The 22,148-nt window shown below is 40.2% G+C and overlaps 1 protein-coding gene across 7 annotated transcripts in view; it reads right to left on the bottom strand.

Annotated features, from left to right (window-relative positions):
- Positions 1-6,097: 6,097 nt before the first annotated feature.
- Positions 6,098-22,148, bottom strand: part of nek1 (NIMA-related kinase 1) — a 167,102-nt gene continuing 151,051 nt past the window's right edge. For all 7 annotated transcript variants that reach the window (XM_043703514.2, XM_043703532.2, XM_087974056.1 and 4 more), the window contains 2 exons: positions 18,389-18,521; positions 6,098-6,688 (listed from right to left, as the gene is read on the bottom strand). In XM_043703514.2, the coding sequence (XP_043559449.2) occupies positions 6,675-6,688; positions 18,389-18,521 (147 nt within the window). In that variant the 3' untranslated portion in view covers positions 6,098-6,674. The remainder of the gene's footprint in view (positions 6,689-18,388; positions 18,522-22,148) is intronic.

Below are 22,148 nucleotides of genomic sequence, written 5' to 3'. Positions count from 1 at the left end.
TAATAACTCTGAGGTGTATCTTCATTGTATCATTATTTAAAGTGAAATTTACCATTTTGTTTGAGACATTTGATACTTGTTACTTCTGCTGTTTGACAATTTGATTATTATAGTCAAGGTTTTGTGAAGTGAGTGGTTTGGAGGAGAACTTGCAGGGGGTGGCATTCCCATGTGTCTTCTCTGTCCTTCTGGAGGGAAGTTTTCATGGGTTTGAAAGATGCTGTGTAAGGAGCATTGGTGAACTTGTGCAGTGCATCTTATTACACGCTACTGCTATTCACCAGTGGTAACAGGGCTGGACCTTTTAATATTTGACTGTGAGTAGGTGAAACATTTATCCCTGCAAAACGTCCCTATTAAGAAATCCATATCTTCAGTGACCACATGACGTTTAAGGAGCAGATGCATTTCTGTTATCAGCTGTCTGGAACACAGAAAAGGCAGAATTGAAAAGCCAGGCTTTGTGAGCCAACCTGCAAGTTATAGTCATTTAAAAATCAGTTCTCTTCGATTCTGTTGGAAACATTCGTTTTCTTCCTGCTGCTCTGTTTCTGTATCCAATCTCAGTTATTTTCATCAGTAGCATCACTGCAGTGATGCGTGAGTTGTGGTCCAAACTGCTGGCCTCGTGATTTTGCTGTCGACCTTCAAAATGTCACGTTAAGTTGCGAACAGTGTCAGCTTTTCTTCAAATTGTAAATTTCAGGTGCTACATATAATGAGGTCAGAAACTGCGTGACTAGAGAGCTTATTAAAACGTATAACTCGAGCTGCAGAAACTGTCTTGGCGTACAGATTAATTTCTCGAGTATACATTTGCTTAGGTTGAAGGGTTGCATCCAAATCAAGATTATCTTTTCATAAATAATTAACACCTTCGACAAAAAAGAGAGAATCTTTCTTCGATGGGTATAAAGAGAATAATATCACATCTATTCTGGGAGTGTTCAACACAAAATGCATCTGCTCTCCACTCTCTCGAATTCTAAGACAGAAACAGAAATTGCTGGTTAAGCTCAGCAGGTCTGGCAACATTTTTGGACAGAAAATCAACGTTTTGGGTCAAGTAACCCTTCCTCAGAACTCAGCTCCTTCCTTGGGTCACTGGACCTGGAATGTTAACTCTGATTTCTCTCCACAGATGCTGCCAGACCGGCTGAGCTTCTCCAGAAATTTTGTTTTTGTTTTTCTTTTACAGCATCCCTAGTTCTTTAGGTCTCTCTATTTCTACCTAAGTATAATGATATGTCCATTCTCAAGACATGTTTGCAGGGTAACATGAATTGGGGCCTTAATAATGAAGGGTTCAGGGTGATTGATTTAAAAAGTAGCAGGAAACTGGGAAGGGGTGAGAGGGGTGGCAGTGTTGTTCAATGATGGTATTAGCATAATTGTGTCAGATGATCCAAGTTCAGGATCAGATGCAAGTTCAAGGGCAGACCAGCCATGATCTTATTAACTTGCAGAGGAAGCTCCAGGGCTGAATGGCCACGTTCTGCTCCTGTGAAACCAAGATATGGACACAGTTTGATTAGAAATGAGTAATTACAATTGCAAATAATGACTTCTGGAAGTGGTGTACCACATGGTAAGATGGAGCATAAAAGAAGTAAAGCTAAGAGCTTCTTAGAAAGGCACAACCATAATCATGGGAGAGTGTAACCATAGAGACTGAAAAAGCAAAAGGAGCACAAGAAACCCAGGACCTAACAACAGACCTCCACATCCCATCAATGAAGAAAGGAAAATAAAAACCTGAAGATACAAGGATAGGTAGAAAAGTATGTTGTGAAGAAGAGAATTCAAGATGATACAGATAGGTTACATGATTGAGAAAAGATCCAGCAAATGGAGTATCATGCAGCAAAATGTGAAATTCTCTGTTTTGGTAAGAAGTAAATTTTTTAAAAAACTAAATACAGGTCGTTCTGCTCTAATGTGCATTTTGTTAATGTGAATCCACTTCAACGTGATTGATGAATTGGGGACACTTTCTATAGCATGAATTTTTAAAGCATGCACTGGTTATAATGTGATTCCAGCCCCATCAGTTTAAATGGTGCTACTGTTACACCATTTTCTTGGGGTTGCAAGTGAATGGAACTACTGCAATATAGCAGAACAAAATGTAGTGGGAGATTGGAGAGCTAAGATGCATGGGAATTTGGATGTTCTCATGCATGAACAAAATAATTTAGTACACAGCCTCAAGTAATTGTGAAAGCTCAGAGAGTGTTATCATTTATTGCAAGGAGAAGTGGCAAGTAACCTGTGTGTCCTAGGCAATGACCACCTCCAACAAGATTGAATCTCAGCATCTGCCATGGTGGGGTTCAAACCCATTTCTTGGAACAATAGCCTGCGCATCTGGATTATTGGTTCAGTAATGTGACCACTATGCTACTGCCTCACTGCTTGTTTTAAATGGTCTTCAGAATTCAGTTGTTTTAAATTCTGAATTATTATTATTAACATCAAGTCTCAGTTGGTTGCATGAAAGTTAACTTCTGTCCTTGGGGAGTTCTCTGCCTCCCCGTTTGACAGTTTTCCTTCCTCTCTTCAATTTCTCTGCTGGAGCATGGTCCCTTGACTGTCAGCAGTTTCTTCTACCTTATTCACTGGATACTGCAAAACTATGGGTCCTGACAATAGTACTGAAGACTGGTGCTCCAGAACTTGCCACTCCTCTAGCCAAGCCCTTCCAATACAATTACAACACTAGCATCTCCCCAACAATGCAGAAAATTGCCCAGCTGTACACAAAAAGCAGGACAAAGCTGACCCGGCCAATTACTGTTCCCATCAGTCCACTCTCAACTCATCAGTAAAGGCGGTGGAAAGGTGTCGTCAACAGAGCGATCAATCAGCACCTGCTCAGTGATGCCCAGTTTGGATTCCACCAGGGCCACTCAGCTCCTGACCTCATTACAGCCCTGTTCAAATATGGACAAAAGAGCTGAATCCCAGAGGTGAGGTGAGAGTGACAGCCCTTGATATCAAGGCTGCATTTGACCAAGTGTGGCATCAAGGAGCCTTAGAAAAAACTAAGACAACAGGAATCAAGGGGGGGGTAGGGGGAATTCTCTGCTGTTTGGAGTCATACCCGGCACACAGTACTATTGTCAGGACCCATAGCTTTGCAGTATCCAGTGAATAAGGTAGAAGAAACTGCTGACAGTCAAGGGACCATGCTCCAGCAGAGAAATTGAAGAGAGGAAGGAAAATTGTCAAACGGGGAGGCAGAGAACTCCCCAAGGACAGAAGTTAACTTTCATGCGTGGATGTTGGAGGTCAGTTATCTCAGCTTCAGAACATCCCTGCAGGATTTCCTCAGGGTTGTGTCCTATGACCAACCATCTTCAGTTCCTTCATCAATGACCTTTCCTCCAATCATAAGGTCAGAAGTGGATATGTTCGCTGATGACTGCTTCAGTCTCAAGAATTTTGCACAGTGTCCAAATAAAATATCCAGCTTGAGCTGACACCATCCAGGGCAAAGCAGCCCGCTTGACAAGGGACAGAAACATTTGTGCCACACAAGTCCTAGGCAATGACACAATCTACAAAAAAAAATTTAAATATCGCCCCTCGACATTCAATTGTATTACCATCATTGAATCCTTCACTGTCAACATTCTGGGGATTACGATTGACCAAAAGCCAAACTGGACTAGTCATCTCAATACTGTGGCTATCAGAGTGGATCAGAGGCTCAGAATCCTACAGCAATTATCTCACCTTCTGATTCCCCAAACCTGTGCACCATCCACAAGGTAGAAGTCTTGAGTCACATGGCATGGAAAAGGCCCTCTGGCCCATGGATTCTGTGCTGATGGAGCTATATGAAACTCACTTTCCAGCACTTAGCCAACAGCCTTGAAGGTTACAACATTCTCATCCGCATGTCTTTTGGAGGTTGCGCGGTTTCCACTTCTACCACCGATCCAGGCTGTGCAGATTCCCAACACCACCTGGATGAAGCAATTTTTCCTCAAGTCCCTTCGACCTCTTCCACTTCACCTTAAAAATCATACCCCTTTTATTGACCCTTGACTAAATGTAATTGATGCTTCCCATCTATGCCTCATGGAACATTCCTCACTTGCGTGAAGAAGTTTATATCCAATAAACACTCAAGAAGCGAAACACCATCCAGGGCAAAGCAGCCCACTTGAATAGGTCTTTTGCCCGAAACGTCGATTTTCCTGCTCCTCGGATGCTGCCTGACCTGCTGTGCTTTTCCAGCACCACACTAATCTAAACTCTAGTTTCCAGCATCGGCAGTCCTCACTTTTACCCGCTTGAATAGGACCACCTACATAACTATCCACTCCCTTCACCATGGATGGCCAGGAAATTTTCAACCTCTGTTGCTTCCAGTCCAGAACCCAGATCTTTGTAATCAAGCAGCAGTATGAAGATGTGTACTTGAGCAATATGCAATCAACAGCAGAGCTCCAATCTTTCCTGATGCATTCACAGAGGCAGATGAGAGAACGAGCTCTCGGCTGAACATCTGGAGAACAAAGATCCTCTCCCCCTCTCCTCCCACCACACAATTCTGCTCCCTGACTAATCAATATCCACAGTGTGAACTATTGGACAGTGTGGATCTATTGCCATACCTTGTCAGTAAGGGCAAACATTGAATATGAAGTTCAACATTACCACCAGTGCATAAACATACCGTCATCGCACTGTTTCTCAGATGGCGAAAGACTAAGACCTCAAACCTGGTACAAAGCTCATTACCCACAGGGCAGCAGTATAACCAGCCTTCCAGTCTTCAGCAGGGACATGGACAAAGTACACCAGATATCTCAAACACCTTGAGAAATATCCTCAGCAACAGCTCCACAAAGTCCGTCAAGTCCTGCAGGTTAGACACTCTATCATCAACATCCTCTATCAGGCCAACACCTCTTATCAAGGCAGTGGTTACAGCCACTAGCTGGTGTCAAGTTTCTTGAATGTTACTGGAGCTAAACTTATTGAGTGGGCTGTATCGTCTCGGTGCCTGACCCAGGTCTTCCAAAACAAGGTCTCAACTCTGGGATTCGCTGATGATCACCATGAGTGCACAGAAAACACTCAGTCATCCAGAAAGCTTCCCTGAAAAAAAAAATCAAAATCCCCAACTTGCGGGAATCTCGAGCACAAGATCACCCAAACAGGGGAAGAAGCGCCTGTGATGGTGCCAGCCATTTTGAGCATCTCCAACACACAGCAGGACTGTGCACAAACCTGAGCATCCCACCGAGCCTGCCTCAGGAAACAGAACCAAAAGCAATGTGAGCAGGTGCGGCATTGGACAATTTAGTGAACTCAGGACACTGGAGTGGAAGGAAATCATCCTCAACACTGGGAGACAGCCCAGGAGAGGAGAAAGGTTGACACCAGCCATTGCTGGTGAGAGCTTGCTGTGCAGGAATTGACTGTCGTGTTTCCTACTGTAATTAGACTGAAAGTATTAAATTGGTTGTGAAATGCTTTGGGACTTCAGGGTTTGTGAAAGCAACTCCATAAATGCAAGTGTTTTTCTAAATATATAAGTGAGTAGCTCTCAAATGAAATCTATGGAGTGTTATTTGCTCCACAGGTTGTATTGCATGCTGCTTGATCATAGCAATAATGAATTTTAGGAGATAATTGTCAGCATTTGCTACTTTGGACATTGGCTATCATACCTTCCTTTCCTTCCAAATAAAATCATCCACGGCTGACTGCAGGCCAGCAGGCCTCTACAGACACACATTTTCCAACAGTATGCTTGAATAATGCTCAAAATATGGAAACTACCACCGCACGTATTCTTCTCTACTTCATCAAGGTCATTAAGGTCAACTGTGCTATCCCCGCTGAGATCAGCTAATCAAACAGAGATTAAATCTGGGACATTGCAGCATTTCAGTACATTGTCACCTTCACCCTTAAATCATCAGTACAGCTTTAGAAATAAATCTTACAGCAGTTATCTATTGGTTCTTCCTGCATTCAAGACTAAATGTAGCCTTCGTTTGAGGCAATCTAAGACATGCCTGACTTTTGATGATGGAATTCACATTCAAAAAAGGACACTATGCCAAAAATGTTTAATGTATAAAAGAGAATTTATTCCTGATAATTAGAAAGATATAATACATTTGTATGAACTTTGTACTTTGAAGTACTGTACAATAAATTGTACCTATATTACAACGTAAAAGTTTACTTTCAGGTTAGTGTTCTGCAGCACAAAACTTGGGAAAGGATTCCTCCACAATAGGTCACCCCTCATTTGCAATGGAAATGGAAAATGTACAGACTTTGAATTACATAAAATTTCATAATCCATTCCATTTCAATACTGTAACACCACTTGGGGCTTGGAAGGGAGCACTTTGGTTGGAGAATTCTATTAAATATGCATACCTTTCTTCAGCAGCTAGATCCTTAAACAAAAAGGCAACACGCTTCAGAAACCTTCCAAGTAAGTAAGATTAGAATCCTGGGAAAGGGATAAAAATCAAACCATGTTCCATGCATGCATTCATATGCAGTACTGTAACTTCGAAGAATCTGAACTTGCATCCATTTGACTAGAATCAAATAGTTCTAGCATCTTCAAAAATTGGCATATGCTCACACACAAAACAGAATATTCCTCTCACAGGCATGTCCCTGAATGGCTGATTTTATTCGTCATTGTCTGGAAAGAAAAAGTGATAAAAATGACTTTTGGTGTAAAGTACATTAATACAGCATATAACTTCTGTTGACTGTTAAATATTTGTATTGGAAAAACTACGTAGTAATTCTGCTCAAAAGGTATGTCACTCTCCAATTAGATGTTACCTCATCATGTGATTTATGTCGCGCCATTGCTACTTAAACTTTATCTTTTAAATTTAAATTGCATGTGAAAGTGCAGTTTATGATAACAGATGTGAACTGTAATGACATCTTGCATTTTTAAGCATTAATTAAGGTTTAGCCTGAGCATGTGATTCTAAACCATAAAACAGACATTACCACAAGTTTGTTTTACTGGTAAAGAGGCATTTACCCCATATGTCCTTGCTTCACAAACAATAATCAAAAAATAGCAAGGTAAGCACAAATTTAAAAAACATATTGAATATACTCATTTCAGATCAGGAGCTGGCCAGTTGTTCCAGACTTTTTAACCATCTGGCTGGAATCACGACTCTTACACCCAGCTTAAATTCTTGCTTTCTCTACCAAGCAGCTCGTCACATAGTAATTAATGTTTAAAATGTATACAGAATGCAGACAGATGTGTTTCTGATCTGCTCTGGACAGTGTAAATGCTAAGGCAATGTTTTCCTGCATGGAAAAATCTAGGACCAGAGGGCACAGTCTCAGAATAAAAGAGTGCCAATTTGAGACTGGGAGGAGGAGGATATATTTTTTTCCTCAGAGGGTTGAGTATCTTTGGAACTCCTTGTCACAGAGAGTTGTGGGGGCAGGGTCCTTGTGTCACTTTAAAGCTGAGACAGATGGTTGATCCAGTGCTTTGAAAAGCTGGTCATGGCATGAATCAACTCCAGCCTCCCCACTCCGACTCTTGACCCACTCCATTTTGCCTATCGGACCAACAGATGTCAGCTGCCATATCACTTGCCATTCACTCCTAAATAGAACATCTTGACACCAAAAACAGCTACGTAAGAATCCTGCAGGGCTGTAGTCAACACTATTATCCCCTCAAGATTGATTACTAAACATAGTGATATCGGACTAAGCCCCACTCTCTGCAACTGGATCCACAGTTTCCTGACCCACAGGCCACCAGTGAAGATTGGGGATAATATTTCATCCTCACTAATAGTCAACACTGGAAATCCCCAGGGTGCATACTCAGCCCCCTAATGTACTCATTGTATACCCATGACTGCGTCGCCAAATACCAGACTAATGCCATTTACAAGTTTGCTGATGACACCACCATAGTCGGACGAATCTGAGATGGCACGAAACAGACTACGGACGGGAGGTGAAAGACCTGGAAAAACTGTGCACTGAGAACAACCTAGCTCTCAATGCCGGCAAAACCAAGGAACTCATTATTGACTTTCGGTGGGATGTTACTCATGCCCCCGAATAAAAGAAAGCCAAAAGTCCCAAATAAGAATGTCCAGATATTAAAATCTAAGTCTTATCTTCATGAAAGTGTTTGGAATCAGTGACATAGGCACCCGGGCCTAGCCACGGCCTCGAGTCTCAGTCAGTCTGCATGTCTTGCATCGATTGTCAAGAGATGGTGTTCTTGATGCCACTGCCTCTAATTATCAGGAGCTGCATTTGTAGCTGCCATCCCCACCTCAGACCATGACACCCTCCCACTCAGCAATCTGAAAGTTGCGAGGGAGTCACTCGCATAGCTAGGTGAGACTCTCAATGGGCACCTCTTTCCTTGGATCCACTCCTTTGATTAGGCCCCTTCAAATCAGGCATTAACACCCATTGGGACCCCAGGAGTTTTACCTCTTCTGTTGCTCATGTGTTGAGCCCTCAATTATTATTGGCATTGGAAGCAATCCAGAGAAGGTTCATTCGACTGATGCCAGATATGGAGGGACTGTCTTATGGACAGTGCTTGTGTCGGTAGGGCCTATAGTTATTGGAATTTAGAGAAATAAGAGGTGACCTTATTGAAACATGCAAAATCCTTCTATTCTCGGGGATCTGACAGGATAGAGAGGTTGTTTCCCCTTGTGGTCCCCTCTTGGACCAGAGGTCATACTCTCAGAATGAGAGGGAAACTGAGATGAGGAGGGATTTCTCTTTTTTATAAATTTTCTTTATTGAAAACCTTTTAAAATCTTTTACAAAACATTTATATACAAAAACAAACCATCAAAACAAAAAAGAGCAGTACAACAAAGCCATAACAGTACCATTGTTAATGAACGACCTCAGATTTTACCAGAACAAACATATCTACTTAACTTAAACTAAATTACAAACACATTAAATAAATACTAACTTAAACTAAATTCAAATAACTTCAATGAAATAATATCTCACTGCCTTATTCTATCTCACTCGTCACATCTCCACTGAGGCTCCCATCCTGGGAGCACCACCTACAGTACCCGTATTCTTTCCCCCGCCACCCCCCCACCCCCAAGTCTCCTCCTCCTGGGGCCCCACAGGCACCCATACTGATTCCCACGGCTATACCACAGCCCTAATTAACATTGACGCTATCAGCGTCAATATGATTTAAAAAGGGCTGCCACGGTTGTAAAACTGTTCTGTTTTGTGGTGCATCATATTTGTGATGTAGTCTTGGGGGAGATGCTCCATCACCAGCCTAGACCACCCCATAAGACCTGGTGGTTTTTCTGACGTCCAATTCAGTAAAATGTTCTTCCTCGCACAGTGGGTAAGAATGTTACACAATCTCTTCCCATGTTCCTCCAGAGAGACACCTCAAAAGAAGAATTACTGGATCCACGTTAATTTCAACCTCCAGGATGTCCTTTAGCTCCCTTATTAAAGCACTCCAGTATCTCTGGATCTTACAACATGACCAGGAGCAGTGTGGGAGAGTGCCTGTACTAATTTTACATTTGGGACACTCTGATGATACTCCTCTCTTGAACTTAACTAGCCTCTCTGGCACCATATGAGCACTGTGCAAGACCTTCAATTGCATTGCCTGTTCTGTCACATACTGAGATTTTCCTTACATTTCCCCAGATGTCTTCCCATACCTCCGATTAAATATCCGCTCCTAACTCTCGATTCCACGTCCTACAAAGTCCTTCCACGTCCCCCAGGTACGACCTTTCTGTAAATGATATAAAGTACTGAGTGAAAGAGCATCCGTACGCCGGAGTACTCTTTTCTCCATGTCTGATTTGTAACATTGGACCAGGAGCATGGTCTTCCTCTGTATACAGTCCCTTATCTGTAAGTATTGGAAAAGATCCCTTTTCGACAATCCATATTTCTGACTTAACTGACTAAATGACATCAAGACCTCCCCCTCTAATAAATCACCCAGACAGGAGATTCCCTTATTCTCCCATGCCTTAAAGCCGGAGTCCATTGCCCCAGGTTTAAATCCTTGGGCTCCCACCACAGGGTAAATGGCAAAGTCTTCGACCAATTGCCCTAGTCTTGCCTCATTATCCTCCAGGCTTTCACCGTATTTAAAATAATTGGACTTCTACACTGCTGGGTCATGGATTTCATCTCGTCCATGAATAATAAATTAATTAAAGGACATCTCGACTGCGAGGCTTCAATATCAAGCCAAATCGACTGAATTCTCCCATATCCATTCACTACCATATGTTAACAGAGCATTTATCTGGTATTTGTTCAAATCTGGAAGATCCACTCCTCTCTCACCATGCTAAAGCTGCAATTTAGTGAATTTAATTAAAGGACATCTGTGGCACCAAATAAAGGATCTTAGCCAACCATTGAGCATCCGAAATACCTATCCAGGTAACAACAACGGGAGCATTCTCATGGGGTACAGCAGTTGAAGAAGAATATTCATTTTAATCAGGGCTATTCAGCCCAACCATGATAACAGTAGCACCCCCCCACCCCCACCCAGCCACCACAAATCCTGCTTTATCCTCTCTAGTAATTACATAGTTAGCTTTATACAGCTAGTGCAAGGAAGGGGTAATAAAAATTCCCAAATACAAAAAATCTTTTGGCAACCATCTAAATGGGAACTGCATTCCATCCTTCAGATTAGGCACCTCCACTAATCCCCTCACTGGCATGGCTTCCAATTTTGTAAAGTTGATCCTGTAACCCGAGAAACCAACCTTATGAATTAATTGTTTGGATCAGTCAAGAAACAGACTTCTCCGGATTGGCCAAAAATAAAAGGACGTCATCAGCATATAGGATGATCTAATGCTCCCCATTTGTAATTTCTTCCCTTAAGGGTGTGCTGAATCTATTTAATGCTTTACTGCTGAGGGTTGTCAATGCAGTATTGTTCAATATATTCAAGGCTCTGATCGTCAGATTATTTTTATTAGCAAGAGAATCAAAGGGTAATGGGGTAGAATGGAGGATGCTCAAATTTGCCATGATCTGATTGAATGGCCTACTTTTGCTCCTAGTCTTATTTTCTGGAGGTTCAAAGAATGAGATATCATCTCATTGAAACCTACAAATACTCAGAAGGAGAGACAATGTAGATGCAGCTAAGATGTTTCCCCTACTTTGGGAACACATAGAACATAGAACAATACAGCGCAGAACAGGCCCTTTGGCCCTCGATGTTGTGCCGACCCGTGAACTGTTCTCAGCTTGTCCCCCTACACTGTCCCATTATCTGCATGTGCTTATCCAAGGATTGTTTAAATCTCCCTAATGTGTCTGAGTTAACACCATTTAAAAATAAGGGGAAATCACTTATGATTAAGATGAGGGCAATTTTGTTTACTGTATAAAGCTAACTGTGTACAATTACTAGAGAGGATAAAATAGGATTTGCAGCAGTGGGGGGGGGGGGGGGGGAGGTTTACCATTATCATGGTTGGGCTGAATAGCCCTGATTAAAATGAATATTCTTCTTCGACTGCTGTACCCCATGAGAATGCTACCGTTGTTGTTACCTAGACAAGTGTTCTGAATTCTTTACCTCCAGATCACCGTGGAAGCTCAGGCTTCAAGGAAAAATTGACAGGTTCCTGAACATCAATGGACAAAGTGACATGAGGATACAATGGGAACAAGGCATTGAAGTGGATGATCAGCCATGACTGTCCCATCTAGTGAAGTAGATGTGAGGGGTTGAATGGCATCTCCTGTTACTAAGTTTTACTTTCCTCTAATGTCTATATGGAATGGCACAAATTCATTCGCTTGAATTATAATTCCAGATTGTGTTCCTTGCCTTCACTTTAACCATTTCCCTCACGTTGTAAACCACCCAGTGTATACTACACTGTTGTTTGGAATGGGACAAAGAGGCAGAACAGCACTTTTCACGTGAACACTCTAATAAATTTCCACTGATGAGGCTCAATCTTTAGCAGATGCTTATTTTGGCTCTGACAATGTTGCCTTTTATTCACTAAATAAGCCAAAATTTCATCATAGATATTTGTGGTCACTTCTTGACAGTCTTCTTTGAAATATTTTTGGCCAATTCTGTTCTACATTATAAACCAACTGCATACAATGTTACCTATTAAAATGGTAATCTTCATTACGCTAAGATGTCTCACTAAAGAATGAGCTTCCTGTGGTCCTATTCCATTAATGTGGTTATGCAATTGTGGCGACTAAGGGCAGAGGAAGCTGGCTTAAGATTAAGAGGAAAAGAAATAGCAAGGCTGAGAGCTACTTCGTGTGTGCGTGGAAGCCCCAAAATAAGGGTCATGAATAGAAATGTAAAAATAAATCCAATAAGAAATACAGGAAAAACACTTTTATCCACCAAGTGGTCAGACTGGTGAAACTGTCCCACAAGGAGTATGGGGCAAATGACAGATGCCTTTAAGGGGAATGTATTAAAAGGAAGAAATGGAAAGGTCAATATGGTTGAGAGGAAGTAAATACAGGAAGGAGGCTGGTGTGGCACAGCCTGGTGAATGCAGCCATCCTTTCAAATTTGATCTTTTCTTTAACAAGTGTGTAGTCAAGATAACTGAAGGATGTGGAGCTGAGGATAGCTATCTTTGCAAAGTACTCTATTTGTTCGTTTTATCTTAAGTCAGCCTTTGACTAGTTCATTGGATAAATAAAAAGTTAAGTCTACAGAAAATCATGTTTTAGCAGCATTAAGACAAATGGACTGCACTTGTAATTTCTTCTCAATGGAAGTACAGGGCAAGAATTTTCTGAGATGAGTTAATTCAAGTAATTTGAAGGTTTTCTGTGATCAAGGTGGTAAAACAAAAGTGAATTTAGTACAAATTATATGTCCTGAATGGACAAGATTGACTGTGTAAACTAAAATATGATGCACTGAAACTGACATTCGTAAGGATAACTGTATTAAAAGCAAACTGGGCCATTTAACAGAACCTGCAATGAGATTCTGACAAGGAAGATGGCAAGTGATAAGAAACAAAAACAGGATTCCAGAATGCAGCACATTAAATCTGCTTTACCGTTCAACAACAAATGCTGGAAATCACAGCAGAACAGACAACATCCATAGAGAGAGAGAGCAAGCTGTTGCTCCAAGTCTCGATGACTCTTCATCAGAGCTTAAGTAAGAAGTGTAGAGGAGATAGCAGGAGGGGAGCTGGAGAGGATTTGAGGGGAGACGGGGGTAGGGGTTGAAGAGTGCCAGTGAAGAAAAGATGTTGATCGTTCACTTCATCTGAACTATCAATATCTTTTCTTCACCATCATCCTACACCCACTACCCCCAGCCCTGCCACCCCCTAAAACTATAGCAATTCTTGATACTATTCTTGTGCGACCCCATGTTACAAAGATTGTGCTTTAGAAACAGCATTTAATGTGTTAGCGCTGTAACCACGTTACAGCCAACACACATTTTAAAAGTTCGTGCTTTAGGAACAGCGTCCCCATTAAGGCCTGAATGTACAGTTGAAGATCAATTGTACCAAAGGTACAACTGACAAAGTCTTTCAGTTAAGCTTTCCAATATGTCATAATTTGCAATGGATGAAACATAAAGGGGCATGAGTATAAAGGGTATGCAACCCATTTTAAGTTTTACTTTTGGCAATAACTTGCATTTATATAGTGTCTTTAAGAAAGTGTCCAAAAGTGCTTCACAAGACCATTGACACGAGCTTCAGTTGATGCATTTTCCCAAAGCACTAAATTGAACAATGAGCATGTGTTTCACGCTTTTTTTAAAAACTGAAAATGAGCCAAAATGAAAATGAATTTAGTTCTTGAATTTTATGTAAACCTGCTTTCCACATGGAAATAATTTATTTTTCTCCTGTCTCCCAAGAGACTCAGTCGAAAAAAGACATTTATTTGGGAGAAGAGAGCTTTGGTTAAATTTTCTATTGTTCCTCAGAAACTACTCAGCAGCAAATGGGGCTATTTAAAGCCAATGTTACGGTCAATAGTCAGGCTGCAGTCAGCAAAAAATAGAAATATTCATTTCTTCCAAAAGCAATTGCCTCCAGACTTAACTTCTGTTGGTTCTGTTCTGGTTTCTTTAGGATTCACCAATGAGGAACATTCCACATTTTCACATTAAAATAGGATATTCTGACAAATTTTGTTTACTGTCTTCGTGGTTGATCGAATTACATTAAATTTATGGCATTAAAACAGGATATTAGGTCCCCAGTGTTCACAGGAGTGCACATATTTCAACAATATATTCTTCTATTTCCTGTTCTGTCACCTCTTCATTTAAAAAACATCCTCTTAAATTAATTTATACTATTGACCTCAATCATTATAGGTTATACTATGATTTTGTACCTTTGAACGTGTGTAATTCTGGACTTTTATTGCTTGATTCTTCTCATATTTTTGCTTAGAATTTGTACTTAATAATATGTGCAGAGATGCATTTGTATCTAAGATGGCTCCGTAAGTAGCAACTTGTAAACTTTTTACTGTATTCACGTGTGAGTACATGTGACAATAAAGCTCATTCAATTTAACATTTTATCCACTTGAAAGAACTTTCATCTTAAAAAAAAGAACATTTTGACTTACTACAAATGTAAACAGATAACATGTTTGAGTAAACAAAGGAAAGTGGTTCTATTTGGAAAGCTAGAATCATCTCCCTCTCTGTATGTAGGGCTCACCAGGTAGACTCGATATTTCAGGCATAAGCCCTTCATTAGGAATGCCCTTTGCTGAAGAAGGGCTTATGCCCGAAACATCGATTCTCCTGCTCGTCGGATGCTGCCTGACCTGCTGTGCTTTTCCGGCAATACACTCTCGACTCTGATCTCCAGCATCTGCAGTCCTCACTTTCTCCTCAGCAGGTAGACTGATTATTAGACAAAGGGCATGGGACAGTTTCACTGGCTTCCCTCAAGGATTTATTTGCAAAACACAACAGTAAAAGAAATTCTGTCATTAAGGATTTAGAAAAAGATGAGATTTCAGGCTGGGGAGAAATTATTCAGTGTGTCAATTTAGAAATACAATTAAGTAATTGAGAAGCTATTACAGGAAGATATTGATTGGAAACATGAGCTCGGATTTTTTAAGCTACCAGACAGACAGGATCCATTAATCCATGGTTAGACTGTGTACAGAAAACAATCGTCTAGGGACTCCCTTCAGTCACTATGGACTCTACTTTGGAATGGCGAAGATTTGAAGGTAGTTAACACTTAGAAGATATAGAACTGTAGTACAGGGTATGTAGGGACCGAAACTTCCAGGCAATCTAACAATGGGAGGTTACTTGGTCTATTTTGAGCATTCCAAAGAGTAGTCTCGGTTGCCTAGAGACCAATTTCATCCAAAGCTGCACAATGCAGAGGTCAGGCATTTGTTTGGGTGGAGGAGGAGGAAGATTCCCTGAACAATTGATGTGGAGTGTAACTGAAAATGTACAGGAATGGAGAAGGATATCAATAATGGTGGTGAAGAACAGCAAATGATTTCCATTAATGAAGTCAGACAGCCTTGAATAAAAAATATTAAATAGAAAGAATGCGAAGGTTTTGAAAAAAAATCACGTGCATACAATATGCTAGCACAAATACGTAACCAAATTACACAATGAAAATAGGAGAGACATTTAATACAGCTACAACTACAATAACACCTTTAATCATACAGCAGCTTTATTACACTGAAACACTCCAAGCATGTTATGAAAAGGAGAGGGAGCAAGAGTGAGAGTCAGGCCAAGAAATTTAATGAGGAAATTCCAGACCTTATTTCAAATACTTGATGGCAAGGCCACCAAAAGGTTACATGATTAAAATACAGTGAGCTTAAGAAGCCAGAACTTCAGGACAGATATCAGAGGGCTCTGGGGCTGAAGGGGTTGATTGAGATGGGAGAGCAATAAAGCCTGTAAAATGATTTGAAAACACTGAATGAAAATTTAAAAATCCAGTTACTGCTTGTTCGAGAGACAATGTAGATCAGTGATTACTGCAGTGAAGGAATGAACAGGACTAGGCCTTGGTAAGGGCATGGCAGCACATGGATGACCTCAAATTTTATGGAAAGTGAATAATGGGAGACTACAAAATTATGCAATTGAGTAATCAAACCTAGATTAATAAAAGGCATAATTGAGGGTTCCAGCAGCAGATGAGCTCAAGTAGAGACAGAATATGGCAATTCTATGGAACTATTAATAGATAGTCTGCCTGGTAGTGTAAATATCAAGCTCATCTCAGGGTCAAAAACTACAGTGTTCAGAGTAGTCTGGTTCACCCTCAAACACTTCCCAGTGCAAGGAGTAGCCTAGAAGCTCACCATTTTAATAAGAGTAATTCTCAGGTTATGATAATCTCAGTTCATGGCAATACTGGACAAGTTGGACCCCAGAGCAAACCCTGGCTGCAATTAGTTTACTGTCCTGGTCAGTCACTGAACATATTCACAAGGGCAGCATTTATTGTGGAGACCATCTCTCTAGCATGGGTGTCATGATGGTACACAAAGATACAGCTTGATAACAAAATGATATCTGCCTGGAACAAATATGGTGCTGCCTATATAATCACAATGCAGGGTGGAATCAAATACCTGAGCATTCATGTTGTGATGGTCATTAAAAACATTTCAAGACAAAATTTAGAACTTTCAAAGATGTTCTTAGGGGTTTGATTTGCTTGAAAGATGAGCTCCATGGCTTCACTAAGACTCTTAGCCTGTCCCAGGTGCTATACACACTAATTGGAAAGGGGCCATCTTCATATGGTGAGCTGGTCTCATTAGATTAATAGGTTTCTGCTCTTTGTATTTAATAATCTTGTGGGAACCATAAAAGGTTGTCTGTGTATCATTGATTGCAGGAAGCTTTCTTCTTAACAGAAGGAAAACTCATCAAAGCAAACAAGAGGCGGGCTACAGCATCTGCACAGACACAAACACCTCCTTGCAAAGAATGTTGTGTCAACAAAGAAATAGTTCATGTGTAGGTGGCCATTCCAGCATTGAAAGTACACACTATGACTCAAAAGGGGTTGTTCATAAATATTATATACAAAAAGGAAACAAACAGTGCTTATGCATTCAAGAACTTCTTGAACCAATCTTATTACAAACAGATGTAAAAGATTTAAATTTTTACTCAATTACAAACTTTACTGATTTGGAGGTGCCGGTGTTGGACTGGGTGGATAAAGTTAAAAATTATACACTAGGTTATAATTCAACGGATTATTTGGAAGCACTAGCTTTCGGAGAGCTGCTCCTTCATCCTCCACAGGTGGTTGTGGAGTAGAAGGTCATAAGACACAGAATTAATGGCAAAAGGGTTAGTATCATGGAACTGTAATTATACATTAAACAAATTTAGATTTAGTCTTTCATCTTTTAGAATGGGATATGCTAGTTCCAGTTCTTTAATATGTTTATTTAATGTCATATTAAAGAACTGGAACTAGCATATTCCATTCTAAAAGATGAAAGACTAGATCTAAATTTGTTTAATGTATAATTACAGCTCCATGATACTGTAACCCTTTTGCCATTAATTCTGTGTCTTATGACCTTATACTCCATAACTACCTGCGGAGGATGAAGGAGCAGCTCACCGAAAGCTAGTGCTTCCAAATAAACCTGTTGGACTATAACCTGACAAACTTTACTTATATACAAACCTCAGTCCAGGATCACTTTGTTTGCACATGAAAGTTTCTTCTTCAGGTGGTATGCCTGTACTGATTTCTTTGTGGCAAAGTTTTGCACTTGCTTCTAGCTTCTTTAATTAGAATTGCTTCATAAGACACAAACTACTCACAGCGCACTTATTCTTTTTTTACACACAAGTTACTTAATTCTGTTTCTGGAGCTTCTCATGTCTTCCTTCTCCTGCCTCAACTGCTCAGGAGGCTGCTAAACTGCATCGCTGCACAGTGACCTTTTCTCTTTGAAAGAAACCTTCACACTCACTGAACTTCTGGATGGCTCTTTCTCTTTTAGGGAAACGGTTTCTGATTCTATGACATAGGACAAATTGTGGCTTGGCAAAGACCTTTTTTTTCCTCCTCTATTCATTGCTTTCTAAAGCTGTGAACTGTTCACCTCATTCTTAAATGTCTCATCTAAATACATGTAAATAAACCTTAGGTACCAATTATAGAACTAAAAAGAAACAAAATATTCTTAATGTAGACAGTATAGAAATACACATCCAAGTTAAAAGCTATATGACATTCTATGCACTTCAGAACAAAAATTTCCAAATAATGACAATAACAAATTTTAATGAATCTTTATCATAGGACAATATGGGAAATAAACTTGCCTTCTTGATATACTCCATCTGCCATGACAAGATGGAGAATTTTGGAATATAGGTGCTCAAACTGAGGACCCAGAATGACCTGCACTATTGTAGTACCAATGTCAATGTTCTCATCTTCATCTTCATGTATTGCCTGTCTCACAAAAGAAAACATTCATTCAAGTATCACGGAAGTTAAACAAACTTCTAACATGAAAACATCGACTGAAAGTAATTGTGTTTCATTTCCAGCAAAGAACATGTATACAAGCAATGTTAAGTCACAAAATTACAACAGGAGCACCGTTCCCCTATGGCTTTGCGTATTGTGGTACCTTGCCTATATAGGTCAGGAAGATCCTTTGGTCAGTAGCCAATCTACATTATACAACCTGGTCTCATGTGCATTATAATGGCTCCCAGAGAATTTAGGAGGAAGAAAAAGAATCAGGAGCTCCAACAAGACTTGCTAGATGTATTTGTGCATGTCCAGTTGTATTGGGGTCCCATTTCAAATAAACTCAATACAATCAGTATCAGGAACCGGCTCATGAAGAACAGCTACTCTGCCGGAAACATATGCTAAAGGCATGACCCACTCACCCCTTTTTCACCTTCTACTCTTAAGAAATGATGGAATCTGATTTTAACACAATTTTCCACAAGAGTGATTTATTACTCTCAAAAATGTAATTGTCAGAAGTCACTACGCAAAACTGCAGGCACTATGCAAAACTGGTGGAACACTACATAATTCACGCAAAATCGCAAACAAGTTGAGGGAACAAGGATTGAGAAAAGGGGGAAAATTAAATGCTACTGAAATGAATAGGGACAAAGCTGGAACCATCACTCATAATCCCAAATGTATCACTTAACTTGGGGTGTCAGTAAACAGTTCAGTTTGGGAAATAATACCAAACGAATCATCAGAAAAATACACACATTGAAATATTCATGTGTTGCTGTATTCTAAGAATCCTGTCAAGAGTCAGTATGTGTGGATAAATTGTGTTGAGGTCATCAAAACTTGTTTGGAGTTGAGCAAATAAAAGTTAAAAGTTAATTTTGTCAGTTAACTTGCAAGCTTTAATGGCCTGTCTCCCATAATTTACTGTGACACTTGGATAACTTCTTCCAGTCAGTACAGTTTCATAGTTCAATGTTCATGACGTGAAAACACTGGACAAACCTTTATTATAAGGAAGAGTTGCAAATACCCAGGACTGCTAATTAACACAACGTTAGGCATTCTCTTTTCGATTTCATTTACAGCAGCAGAGAAACCCACGCATTGTATATTCACAAATACAACAGGAGTACTGCTCCTTTGTGGCTTTGCTTATTATGGTAGCATTCTTTAAATATTAGATCATAGGTAAACATTTTCTGCTCAATTCATGGAAACTGTGGATCAAATCCTAGCACCACTTAACTAATGGCATTAGAGGAGTACCTTTCCAAGATGGACTCTAGTGGTTCTACCAGGTTTATCACCAGCAACCGGTACCATGTAATAAATAAATGTTTGAGATGCTCACATTCAGTGACATTTAATAGAAATCTCTTGGGTGTCTCTAATGATTTTAAAAGAGTTTATATGTTTTATTTCACATGTTCCAATATCCTTTGCAATATAAGAAATGAACAGTTGTCATTATGACCTTACTGACAGCCAAAAATAAATTGTTTTGTTGAGAACCATAAGCCTTTCAAAAAAGCTAAATAAATATGAATATCGAAATGAGTTGTAACAACTTTAAATAGGATTTAGGTGTCATATCAATAACCAAAATTATCAGAACATAAAACTTTAAAATAGAGCAATTAATTCTGACAAATAAAAATTCCCATTCAAAAGTTACATCTGAACGAACAGGAAAACTTGATACCTCTCTATATTGTATAAAACATTTGTGTCGGCAGGGGAATCTCTGTTATAAAATGCTACCTGTTTCATGAAATTGGTAGCTATTTAGCCATAACACATAAGACACAGAGACCATTTGCTATGTGCCTTGAGGGGCAGCAATGCTCATCAACTGTGCGAGGGCAAGGCAAGTCTTAAGCCTTCCTCAGTAAGAATGGAAATTGAACATTTGTTGTTCACGTTATTTTCAAAAACAAGCAAGCCATTTAGCCAACTGAACTAACCAGAGCACACCCACTTCATGAAGAACAGAAAAAAAAGGACCAATATTTCAAATGAACATTTTATGCTCTTCTACTGCTATAGGGATATTATGCAGCACTAACTTGATGTTCCTCGCACCATTCAGCATTGATCCTGTGGACGAAACTTTGCAGCAGCCGAAAACTTTTGACACCTCTGGTCGCTGTTTTGTTATCAGTAGAGTAGGACGTGGCCACAAGCAGACGTCATCAGTTCGATGGGGGCAGCCCCCATTAAAGGGTGGAGAGAGTCACTGCAACCAGGGTCTCCACACCTCATGGACAGAGTTGTGAGCATTTAAAAAAATGCCATTGCAGCTGATTTGCCTCAATACCAGTGGACCTGCCCGCCCAGCCTTCATTTCTTTTCCCTTTGATGCCACGTAGGTTAGAGAATTTGAGATTTCTGACATCAGAGCAATCACCTCCAACCTACCAACACTCCATATTTTCTAGCCTTCTGCAGCATCAAGCAGCTTTCTGGTGAGAGATTTCTCACCAGTGAAGCATGCCCAAGTTACAAATGACTTCATTCTCTTTAGTGGGTCCTCTCATGACATGAACTACCATTTCTTTGGACCTGCATGTTGCTATTCGCAGTACTTGGTGACATCTTGGCAGCTGAGCCACCTCTGGACTTCCTGTGGGAACATTCTTCCAAAAGGCTGGCAAATGTGGAGGTGACCAATTAAGAAGTCATCACTGGGTGGATTGAACACTCTCTGCCAGCAGTCTGGGTTTAGGAGCCCATGTGGCCCTGACATTAGCAGCTCGAAGCCTGTGGAAAACGGCCAACCCACGATTTGAAGTCAGTGACCTACCATCACACCAACTCAAAAGATCAACTCTACACAGCTAATGTCCAATCAGAGTACTTCCAGAATTTTCTTTTTCAACTTCAGAATTGCGGCATTCATACTATTTTGCTTTTGAACATAAAAGAGTATAATTTTTAATGTGGTACTCGTGATACTTTTCTAGTAATTTTGTAGAGGTCATGACACTTGATAAGGGAAGACTGGGACTATGTGCCTCAGCCATCAGGAAAGACATAGAACATCAGAGGTAGAATTTTAAAGCGAGCCATGATAACGAGTAGCAATCAAAGAGGTTAGGTTAAACTAAAAGGAAGGGACATTGTCAAAATTAAGATGAACAAGTAATAACAGGGCAAACTGGTGATGGTGTGGGAAGTTGGAGTTGGTATACAAGATCAGCAATGATCTTACTGAATGGGAAAGCATGCCCAACAGATCAATAGACAACTCTAGCTTCAATATCTGATGTCCTTGTATGATGTACCAATACAAATCATCCCTTTTTTTATGAAGAATGGATAATCTTTCTGATGATCAAAGTTGAGTAATCCTGCACTAATAATGAATGTACAGGTTTCATACAAGCGAGTTTTGTGTTGCTGTGAAAGGGACACCATTTTTTGCAGCATCATCTTCAATTAATGAATCTGGAAGCTCTAAGATAGATTTGTTTCAGGGAAAGTGCAATTATATCTCACTTCTTCATAATCAAAATTAGATAGAAGACTTGTAGAATTGCTGCATCATTGCAATCATTACATTAAAAATGTCACTGAAATGTATTGTCACCA

Source organism: Chiloscyllium plagiosum, unplaced genomic scaffold, assembly GCF_037043375.1.
Source record: "Chiloscyllium plagiosum isolate Xiang-an unplaced genomic scaffold, Cpla_swu_hap1 HiC_scaffold_2, whole genome shotgun sequence".
Taxonomy (NCBI): Eukaryota; Metazoa; Chordata; class Chondrichthyes; order Orectolobiformes; family Hemiscylliidae; genus Chiloscyllium; species Chiloscyllium plagiosum.
The sequence above is the reverse complement of the archived record's forward strand: the minus strand, read 5'-3'. Positions and strand labels throughout refer to the sequence as shown.